This window comes from Antedon mediterranea, chromosome 1 (assembly GCF_964355755.1).
Source record: "Antedon mediterranea chromosome 1, ecAntMedi1.1, whole genome shotgun sequence".
NCBI classification, from domain to species: domain Eukaryota; kingdom Metazoa; phylum Echinodermata; class Crinoidea; order Comatulida; family Antedonidae; genus Antedon; species Antedon mediterranea.
This window is the reverse complement of record NC_092670.1, coordinates 16,882,907-16,894,297: the sequence shown is the minus strand read 5'-3', so window position 1 is coordinate 16,894,297 and position 11,391 is coordinate 16,882,907. Positions and strand designations below refer to the sequence as shown.

The following is an 11,391-nucleotide window of genomic DNA, read 5'->3' as shown; positions in this document are numbered from 1 at the left end:
ATTATGAAAGAGAAAGAAGACAAAAAACCCAGATTTTACAATTTTGAATTTTTACTGAAAATAAAGTGATCAAATACACTGATATTCACCTCATATCATGTTTATAAAAAAAAAGCTATATTGGTCAAAATAACACTTATATGCAATTTAAGATTATAGTATGAGACATGCATTTAACTTATTTTTTAAAACATGTGTTTAAAATATAAGTTAAAAGTATATTAAATAAACCATAATATTTAAACAAACAGAAATTAAATACAAAAAATAAATTACTGTATTATGGCAAAAATTAACAATGCTAATTTTAATTATTGTAGTCATTTATAAGAGCAATTTATATTATTAGATAATTTCTCCTACACCTCTTCCCCTTTATTACACCCTGCTTTTAGGTAGCCCATAACCCTCCCATGGTCCCCCCTCCCAATTGCACTTCAGTAAACATGAGGTGAACAACAGCGTATCTAAACAGTTTAATTTCAGTTAAAATCCAGCTGCGATTTTAATAATTTTTCTAATTTTTTAAAACGTTTTATTTTCTAGAAAATAAAAGAAAAAACATTTTTAAAATGTTTTTTTTTCTTAAAAAAACAAACGTTTGAAACAAAAAATGTTAATAAACCGAGTACAACAAGTTTTTACATAGCATAGTTTATTATAATATAATACCCATTATAAATAATGGAACTATCCAACATATAACGAATGACATCACCAGTATGTCATTCATCTTACGTTTCAATGACATCATGAATGACATCACATACCATATATGGTATCACATGTAATATCGTGCATGACATTTTATCATGTCATCCAAAATATGACATATGAAATCATTCATGATATGAACTCTGACATCAGTCATGACATGACGACTTCAACCATAAAATGAGTGTAAATCTTTTGACGACATGATCTGTGACCATTAAAATTTCTTTTCTCCTTAAAACACAATGTTCCTTTTCAAACTGGTTGTTTCAGCCAAAACCCCGGAAATGGTGGCTGTCAAAGTGATTGCGTAATGTCTCTATCACAAGTCTCGATCCTCAAGGTACCTATACTCAAAAGTGAAGGCTTCTTTTTTGCGTTGTCCCCATTTTTCATAGTCAAAGTAGATATATGTTCCCTGAAAGAATAAAAAAACATTTTTAGAATTCTATTTTTGAAATCTGTAATACTGCTAAAAACTTAGGAGGAGCAGACCTGTGGTGAAAGCTTCAAGAGGATTGATGAAAGACATTTAGGGCCTGTGCATATTCATTATATTTGTAAGGTTTTTTATTGTTTTGAACTAGGAAAAGTATAGTGGAAGCCACCTCTTAGGATAGTAACATTTGTTAGTTACAAAATGTACAAGATTAGTGTACGTTTACATGCATGAACAATTTTGACCTCCTGGATAAGTGACACTTGAGTTTATAACAAAAGTATAACACTTTGCTGTTCCAATGCTAATTATAACGTGACCTTGCCGATACATATCTACACTATCAAACTAGTTTGACAAGGAAACTGTGATGTGCCCAAAATGTTAGTGACATGACGTCATCGTGTCACATAAATTTGATAGTGTAGACAGAGCTTAACTCCATATATCGGAAAATATACATATAATTTGAAATAGTTCACCTGTTCATATTCATCTGTAATGGTTTTTGGTTCTTCGTGTCTCTGAAACCACATCATATACTTTGTATGAAATCTCCAACTTTGCTTTTTCAATGCCTTTGCAGCTAAATACTGTGCTTTGGTTCCCTTAATACAAAAAATATGACAGGTAAATTAACCAGAATGTTTAGTCGTATGTGATTGAACAGATGTGGATTGCCAAATAAGCGTGTAGATGATTACAGTGTAAACCTGTGCATGCGTATAATTGCTTTGATGCTCCACTGTGTGGATGCATACCACAATTAATATACATGATACACAAACAAGTCATATCATTACAATTATGCAAACATGGGTTAAAGATCAAAGATTTTTATGAAAACATTCCAAAAATTATCAATAACTTTAAACACAAACATGACTAATTTTAAATAAATTTTTTTCATTTTTAACAGAATATAAAGCATAGTATAGTATTAAAAAAAAAGTAAAATCTATATTAAAGTTTATTTTATTAAAATTATAAAATTCACAAACCATACATCAAACCATAACATACCATACAGAAATATATTTTAATCAAATATTGCATATTATCTAAAATCATAATTCATACAACAATTTTACTACTATTAAACAGAAAACAAAAAATAAATTTAGAAACTTACCTCCTGGTAATAAAAAATAAAAAAGAGTGATTCAGTTGAAAGCCTTGCGTAATACTCGAGTGCATCCATGTGTGGCGGCATTGCTGGGCAATGGTATGCAGGAGTTGGGCATGGGTTCCTAGGCAAGTAATGTCTGCAAAAAAAAGATTATTATAATAATATTAAAATGGTAAAAGTTTTTCTTTCACTCTCTGTTATTATCTCCAAAGAAAACCATCCAAACAGATTTGTAATCAAATTGCAGGAACTCCATTCCCCTGGTTCCCGGCACAGTTCGGGTGAAGTGCCAGCAAATCAAATTGAACGCTGATGTTTAAATTTCACGATGATACACGTGACTATGCACCAATTGATATGCGCGTAGTGTGTGAAAAAGCAACATATAAGTTTTATTTGATTTGGCGGCGCCAGACCGAACGATGCCAGAACAGGGGCGAAAGTCACTTAATAGCACAAATACCAGTTAAGATAAATCAACATTCATCCAGTCAGTGGCTTGTAACAGAGAGTGGAAACAGTCTACTTTTATAGTTTTATTTCATCTATTTCATCAACCATAGACCAAAAAAACAACAGTGACCAAACGATTGAGACAAAATAGCTTGACCTAACCTAGTTCTCAATTTTTACAACTAACAATTACAATGCAAAAGGCATAAACACCACTCACCTTAATCGTTCTGAATCTGAAGGGTGAGGAAGATGATGAGAAGCAGCTTCCATCATTAAAAGTTGGTAGGCGTGGTCTTTGGATAGAGGTTGCGGTCCGAGTGGTGTCACACCCAATAAGGCTGGAATCTTTGTTTCTTGTGTTTGTGGTGAACCAATTTCTTGTCTTGGAGTACTGTCAAATATTACTATGAAAAAAAATTTAAATATTTATTCACAGTCGTTTATCACTAAAGGCCAATTTGCACATTGGTGTGACGGTAATAAAAATATAGAATCTGTGGTATTCCTAATGACTATTTATACACAAGATGGAGAGGACAGGCGGTTTTCGATCAGGAAAGATTCTACGTGGGACAAGCTATGTTGTTCTTCCGCTTACCGTTACCGCTCGTAAATTAGGCTTAATGGTTCAGGTCTATGTTTACATGAATTACTATTGGCTTATAGTAATTCACCTTCATTTTCACCTTACCTCTATTATCAGTAGGAATTTCAGGTGAGTGTATCTGTGCATCTAAGCCTGCATTTGTTACTGCTTTTTGCGCTATTGTTTTTAATTTCATGGAGTTGTCCTCCTGTTAAATATAAAGATACACATAACATTAATACACACTGAGGTTTCAATCAACACAAAGTTTGCTTAAATAGTGAAATCTTGTATCCAGGTACACCTACTACAAGTAATGCTTTACAGAAGTTATATACCAATGTGTACGTTTATTAGCCCTGAAAAAGGATTAGTGTTTTCCAAAAGCTTGTCGCATCTTTCTTTTCGAACTGTTTTACTTTTTATTTATAGATTGCTTATTTTATATGTATCTTCATTGACATCTAACCACTGCATACCCACAGCATTTTGTTTCAGTAATTTGCCTTTTGATTTATATTATTATAAAAAATACCAAAAAATGTACCTTAATATTTGATGTTGTAACAGGGGGTGTAGGTCCATTCATTTGAACAGAGTTTATTGTTGTCATCATGGACGGCGGCATGCTGTTCACTCTAGTAGGTTCCACATTCTGTACTTGTGACTGCACTTGCATTTGTTGTGAATGTGCAGCATTCATTGAATTTGATAATCCTATTACTGGCATACTGTTTCCATTATCGACTTCATATACTTCATGTTCCATGTGATCACTTATTACAAAACCTAGATACAAAATATCAAAAATGTTTACCATCAATAGTATGATATCTTTATTATTATTCGTAAAATTTTACAGATATAAAAAATTTAAAATTAATGTACATTAATTTCTAATTTGGTCAGTCACTCATTATTCAAGTCAAGTTTCAAGAGAATTTACACTGAAAATACAAATTATAATAACATGAAAGTAAAGCTACTGCTGTATACTATTTCAAAAGTTACCAGTAACAAAATAAATTTCACAAAATCATATCAATAATAAAGCTAGAATAGAGAAAACATGAAAATGCATACTGATGAAAACTTAGTGCCACAAATGTATAGCATAAAAAAAATAAAGCAATACACATGATAATATATAGAAATGAAATATCAGTTAAAATAACAAGATAAAATAGCTACAATATGGAGAAAGATATATAAGTTACGAATCAAACAAAACACCGGATCAGCTATCTCTGCAAACATATGGTTGAAAAGCCTGTAAGAAAATTCCTAAACTACATTTCAATACATCAATACAAAGCGATATGGATGAAACAGGACAGATAGACAGACAGACATATACTAAAATATATTTATGACCAATAAATTGTTTTTGAGGATCCTAGAGGAAACAACAAAAAGCAAAGAACATTGACTTTAGACAAAAAAAGCATGCATTTTTACATTAACCATGTACCAAAATCATAAGCAAAGACTAGCAATTACAGAGAAGAATCCAGATGCTTATACCGAGCATGCAGGTTACAACCATAAAATGCACACAAATGATTTATGCCCACATCGATTACAGTCTTTTATCAAACATCATGTTAAGAAGCATTTAGTTAAAATAATCCCTTAATGCCAGCATAAACATTTGTGATAAAAACTGCAAGTCGATGTGGACATAAAATGCATCAAAGTTGTGCGAACCTTGTCCCCCATTAATATCAGGGCGAACTTGCTGTGATGGTATAGTGATGACATTAGTAGTGGGAACTGATGAGTTGGTTGAGATTTGCAATGGTTGCTGTATTGGTAACAGTGGTGGTGCCTGTGTTGGTTGACCTACTCTGCTAGGCCCAGGCTGTGTTCCTGAATTGATAGGACAAGAATGCTAAGTGTTGGGGAGACAGTATCAGTGTGTAAATGTATATGTATTGTATGGGATAAAAATTAATGGCTATTTTCAAGATACAATAATTTGTTTGTCCTGTATCAGAAATTATTATCCATCGATTAAGATAAAATACAAAGTCTATCATAAAACAAAGTTGGTTGTGAATTAGTAAGGAAAGAATCAACTGATTGATTGAGCTGACTATACCTTAACCTTATTTAATCTCATCTCATCATGCATCTGGTTAGAAGGAAAAGCGAGTGAGTGGCTGAGCGGTTAAGACAGTGGAACCGTAATACCTAGCCATAATACCAGCAAGGGTTCGAAGCTCACCCGCTCCATGGTTCTGGTAGTTGAACAAGTCTTCTCGGATAAGGACTATAAATCGTAAGTCCAGTGTACACAAACTGGATGTGCACTTTAAAGAACCTAGTACATCTTTCGAGACGAGTAGGAGGTTACCCGGTGTACTAGTACACACAGCCACTACTTAAAAGTAGGCCTTCTAGTAGGCCTCCTAGTTCCATGATAATCAATTTGTTGATTGTGGAACGATAAAGAAAAGCAGTTATTTGCAGAGAAATTATTATAAGCCAACTTCTCTTACCTTGTTGAGTATTTTGTGAACTAGCTGCAACAGAATATGCTGGCCCTACTGGTGGTTGGGCTATTGTATGAGATGTGGAAATACTATAAAGAAACAAAGCACAACAAAATTACTTATAGGCAGAAATGTTGCCTCAAGATGTACAAATGAAAACACAAATATCTATATTTCTGTCTCTTTGCAATAATATCAATGACACGTTATATTAATGTACATAAACCAGGGCCCTGGGTATTATTATAAAATTTAGCAGATTGCATTAACAATGCAATTTACCAAGCTCCAAAATCTGAATTTAGGGGATATATTCAAGCATTGGATTACATACTTGGTAATACTGTATATGATACTAAACTGAGTTACCAGGGAATCAGATATTACCCAAGTATTATTGCAGTCGGTAACATATATGTCAGACTTTAATATCTCCCTTCATGATATAAAGCAAGAAATATGAAACTTACTTAATTGTTTTACTACTGGTATTTTTGGAAGTGTTTGTGACTGCAGACGTAATACTTGTTGCTTGTGTAGACGATGAGGATGAAGATGAGGATGAAAGGGTACGTACTCTTGAGTTTAAATTAGGTGAAGGTGCTGCGTTGTTATTTGTCTTTGCAACTGCTTTCCTCGGTGAAGGCTGCAAACAAATATTACAAATTACAACTGAGGTATTATAGATTGGCTAGAATGTCATCGCAGATCAAAAAGTGATTTGCCATGTAGGAGGAACCACTTAATATGGCTATGCAGTCCTGCACCACTACACAACGAATATTAGAAATTACCATTGAGGTATTATGGATTTGCTAGAATGTATCAAAAGTGATTTGCCATGTAGGAGGGACCACTGAATATGGCTATGCAGTCCTGCACCACTACACAACGAATATTAGAAATTACAATTGAGGTATTATGGATTGGCTAGAATGTATCAAAAGTGATTTGCCATGTAGGAGGAACAACTGAATATGGCTAGTTTTAATTCACACCAACTACGCAATCATGTACCACTTTATTTCAGAAAATGATTTGATTTTTATTTACTAAATGATTTTCCCTCCTGTTGACATCACTTTGCTTCTAGCTAGTTGACACTCTAGTTGTGTATAATACCTATAGACATACTGGCTTTTGTGGTTAATTACACAAGAATTCAGAACTAGAAGTGTTCACTAAAAATGTTATAAACAAAGACTGACCTCACTTTCTGTTGACCTATGTCTTTTTTTTTCTTCATCCCTTTCTTTGGAATGATTGACTATAGGTGAACTTGCAACCGGAGATGAACTAATTATCTCACTTCCTAAGATATCACCATCTTCTGGTGATGTTGCCAACGTTGAAAGTCCATCTGTTGATTACAATTAAGAAATGGTATTGTGATTGTGACAGATACTGGTACGCAGAGAGATGAACTGGCTGTCACAATGGCAGATAGGAAGTTATGGAGGAATCTAGTCATACAAATTTGTGTATGTCACGGACTAAGTAAGTAAGAAATGGTTATTCAAGATCCCAAAAACGGACCCTATAACATACAATTGGTGACAAGCTTGAAATGTACAATTTGTGACAAGCTTGGAGAAAGCATTTTTACGTTGTTTTTCAACAAAAGACACAGCTAAGCAAGCTAGGCTTATCTACCATCACTTTCACTGCTGGTCTTTAGTTGGAAAAGGATACTTCAGGAAAATGGGAAACAGTAAAATCCCCCTGGATACAGGAATGGATGATAGAGTTGTCATTGAATTTTAAAAAACATTGAACATTTAATTGAAAAGGTATATAAAGCTACGCTGACATGGCACATTATTGTCTATTATATTATTACTAAAGTCTATCCTCTTATACAGTAATACAAATGTTTGGAGATAGATGAAGACCAGCACAAATACTTGCTAGACTATGTGAATACTTTGTAATTATTTTAATTAAAATTGAGTGTACTAACTGGTAGACTCACAATCATGATCTTCAAACTCAAAATCATCATAGAGGTATTCATTTTCAGCAAAGTCAGGGTCTTGACAAGAATCTAAGTAATATTCTAAGTCTTCTTTTATTTGTTTTACCTGAGAAAACAGAAACAAAAATACATGAATTTCATTCTACTGATTGTTTGCATTTTGCAGGTCATGGTATTGGCTATATAAGGTTTATCACAAACAGCTTGATTTCGCGAGGAACGTCATTGTACAATGCATAATGGGAAGGGTTTGGGTGCAAACATCACAATGTGTACGTACAAACAACAAATCGCGTATGTACATGCCATGACGTTTGCTCCCAAACTGCGATAAACTTTATTGCAGACATACCTTTTCTGTTTCAATATCTGCATTATCTAGCATCCTCATGATCATCTCTAGTTTCGTAACGTGACCATTATGTCTTTCTATGAAACTTTGTAACTCATTTAACCGATCTTGTTTCTAAAGAAAAAAACACAAATTCAATCATATTTGGATGTGTCTGGTGAAACACACACAAAGTGTTCACATCAAATTCATTTAGATTCTGTATTATATATGCGCCTGACTGAATCTTGGCCTGGTGTATACATAGTTTAAATTATTCAGTACAATAGGGAATACATTCTTCCCTTTATTTGCTCACTCATAACATAATAATAATAAAACATTATTTTAGATATAGTAGAAAATTTGACAAACTTACATCTGATGGGATTTTCCTTTTCTTAGAATTTGACGTCAGAGATTCCATCTCACTTTCAAATTTATCCACTTGTATTTTTAAGGTATCTATACATTGTGATAACCAACCAGAAACTTCTTCACGCTCCCTTTGAATTGGGTCAATACGCGCCGCCAGACCCAGGCCTTCTTTAGAGTATGCTTTAGTTTTCGTTTCTCTTTCTACTACTTTGAACCTTTCCATTTGCTGTTAAATCAAACTTTTCAAATTAGCACATTGTTTTATCAAAAGATCAGAGAACACTAGTCAGGTCATAAAATGGAACAGACTTAACATTAGTTGTTTGTCTGTATCCAAAAAAAATACTTTGGTTAATATTATTGCATGCATTTGGACTAAAATATACTTTAAAAAAATCTTAATTACTAACCGTTTCTATAAGTTTTCGATTGTCTAATAGAGTCCTCTTGTCTTTGATATCGTTTGATGCTACCCATGTTTTAATTTGATCTCGTAACCTCTGCAAAAGATTAAAGTATTTGAAAGACAGTCTGGTTAACAATGATAACACAGCTACTTTATGCTGTGGTTGGTGCTAAACCCCCCAGTAACTAGTCCACATTTTAACATTATGATTACCTGCAACTTTTTTATTTCTTTCTTGAGTTCACCTTCACATTTATCTTTCTGATTACTGTTTGTTGCACTTTGAACCTAAACGATATTAACAACATGAATGTGATATCAGTGCTATAACATTCATATTGCCATCACATTAAAGAAGAACATTATTAATAATAAATAAATGTGCACTGCAGTAAGAGCATGGAAATGAATTAAAATGTATGAATGTTACCTTTTGCCAAATATCCTCAAATGTTTCTACTCCTTCTGACACTTTCTTTAGACACCTTTCTATTTCACCTAAAAAAAGGAACATACACTATAATTAATGGAGGAACAACACTTTAAATACTGTAAAAGAATGCAATCTCAAGCTACAGAAGACATTTAGTGAATAAGGATTAGAATATTGATAATTATTACTGATATTAATCGCAAAGATAGATTGCATTGGAGCCATGAAGTGTTTAGGCTAATGATATAGTATGTTAGAATAGCAATATCCAAGGAAAACTTTTTTTTTATAAATATATTGGAAACATCTAAGAATTCAGGTCGCAGAAAGGTCAGATATCACCTTGATATATTACTACTATCCTAGAATATTATTAATTACTAATGAGTCTCAAATAGATTTGCATAAAATTAACTAGGCTAGATCTATATATTGGAATGGCACGGTTCAAAATCACTGGACAGCATGTACATTGTAATTGATATAGTATAGGTTTTCAACTAAACTGGTGCGGTGTGGGTTTACCTATTACCTGTACCACACAGAAAAGATAGAAAAAGAAAGAATTAAATGCATGATAGGAAACAATGAGTAGGCCTAGCTAGCCTAGATAGATGCTTGTGTTGTGCTGATTCAATTGCCTTCACACCAAACATTGACATCACCATGGTTGACCAATTATGACAATAAATAGCAACAATTTAATTAAGGACTGTGCCGTGCCTAGCTAGGCTATTTTAATATTTATAGGAAACTGTTTTTTTATATTCGACCGTTTATGCCAAAAAAAAATATCCTCCCTCCTGCATTATTTGTTGAGGCAAAACAATTATTTAGAAAGAAAGAATTATTTAGTTCGGTAAAATTATAACAGGATTTCATAAAATACATTTTTCATCATGTATAAATTAAATTTATTTAGCTAGCCTAGGATTGGAATAGACTTCAGACCAACCCAACACCCATCGCCTGGCAGAGAGCAACTGCAACGTCAAACTTGCAGCCAGCAAAGTGTTCATGAACCAGCCTAGGCTTTACAGCACCAGACCACAGAATAAACAACAATGAAAGTTCAGCAATCTTATTCCCATATCCTACCTTGAAGCTTTCTTTTATCACCCATTATGCCATGTAAATTTCAAAATATATACATAGCTTTATAAAAGAGAAGATAGAATTCAATAAATTTGCTTTAATAAAACAACGAATATGATTGTTATTTATAACAAAACGCTTCTCTCACAACATACAAATTGGAGATTTTGCTGTAAATGGCAGTTTACACACTGTGATTTGTTTATGATTCCGCCAAAATAATCATTATTTTTTAAACACTTGTTAGCTTTTGGATGTTGTATTCAAGTCTAAACCATAAATACATTTAAATTGAAAGATAATTTATCATAAATAAGAATGAAACAAAATTTGCCACAGATTTATATGAAATTACACTACGAGACCTAGTTGTTGTTGCGTATTGATATAGTGAACCCAGCCTATGTCATTATGGGATATCATTAACCTCAGGTCAATTTGGGTCAATTCATTTTTTAAGAAAGAAGAGAATTGATGTCATATTATTAATAAAAAAATCACAAACATTTTGCCTCATTTGCTTATTGCTGGCCATTATGTGTCTTGATTTATTCATTTCTTCATTTTACACGCACTAAATGAACCTAAACTGACATAATAAGCAAACAAAAATCGTTATGTCTAAAGATACGGTACCGTATCCATACTTTTAAAAACTAAAGGTACGGTAATTATAGAGGGCGCTATGTAATGTGGATGTTAATCAAATAGGTTATTGCATTGGTTTTCTGCAAGCCAGCTGTGTAGCCTAGTGGGCATGTGATGAGGCTTTGGCTTAAGGGGTTGGGGGTTCGATACTCTTCTTGACGTCTTTTTTTTTTTTTTTTTTTTTTAGTTTTTAATTTAAGAGAGATTATTTAGAGGGTTAGGTTTTTAATATTTAGGAAGGAGTTTAATATTTAGGAAGGAGTTTTATATTTAGGAACGAGTTTTATATTTAGGTACGAGTTTTAG

The 11,391-nt window shown here is 32.9% G+C and overlaps 1 protein-coding gene across 3 annotated transcripts; it reads right to left on the bottom strand.

Annotated features, from left to right (window-relative positions):
- Positions 1-144: 144 nt before the first annotated feature.
- Positions 145-10,595, bottom strand: LOC140059218 (CCR4-NOT transcription complex subunit 3-like). Of its 3 annotated transcripts, none has more exons than XM_072105088.1 (17): positions 10,441-10,595; positions 9,340-9,407; positions 9,123-9,197; positions 8,914-9,003; positions 8,505-8,729; positions 8,147-8,260; positions 7,780-7,900; positions 7,028-7,179; positions 6,290-6,465; positions 5,826-5,908; positions 5,032-5,193; positions 3,872-4,113; positions 3,430-3,532; positions 2,956-3,142; positions 2,286-2,418; positions 1,636-1,761; positions 145-1,132 (listed from the first exon to the last, which is right to left on the bottom strand). In XM_072105088.1, exons 1-17 carry the CDS (start codon positions 10,463-10,465, stop codon positions 1,037-1,039), a joined length of 2,178 nt encoding a protein of 725 aa, XP_071961189.1. In that variant the 5' UTR covers positions 10,466-10,595; the 3' UTR covers positions 145-1,036. The 3 variants fall into 3 exon arrangements, with proteins under 3 accessions (XP_071961189.1, XP_071961195.1, XP_071961199.1); XM_072105094.1 differs by having other exon boundaries at positions 7,792-7,900; XM_072105098.1 differs by lacking the exon at positions 5,032-5,193 and having other exon boundaries at positions 147-1,132.
- Between the last annotated feature and the right edge of the window lie 796 nt (positions 10,596-11,391).

Excerpts from the sequence above, each read along its gene's own strand:
- LOC140059218 (XM_072105088.1), bottom strand. The coding sequence starts at position 10,465 with ATGGGTGATAAAAGAAAGCTTCAAG. Across the intron at positions 9,408-10,440 it reads TGATAAAAGAAAGCTTCAAG|GTGAAATAGAAAGGTGTCTA; the intron begins GTAGGATATGGG and ends TCCTTTTTTTAG. Across the intron at positions 6,466-7,027 it reads ATAGGTCAACAGAAAGTGAG|CCTTCACCGAGGAAAGCAGT; the intron begins GTCAGTCTTTGT and ends ATTTGTTTGCAG.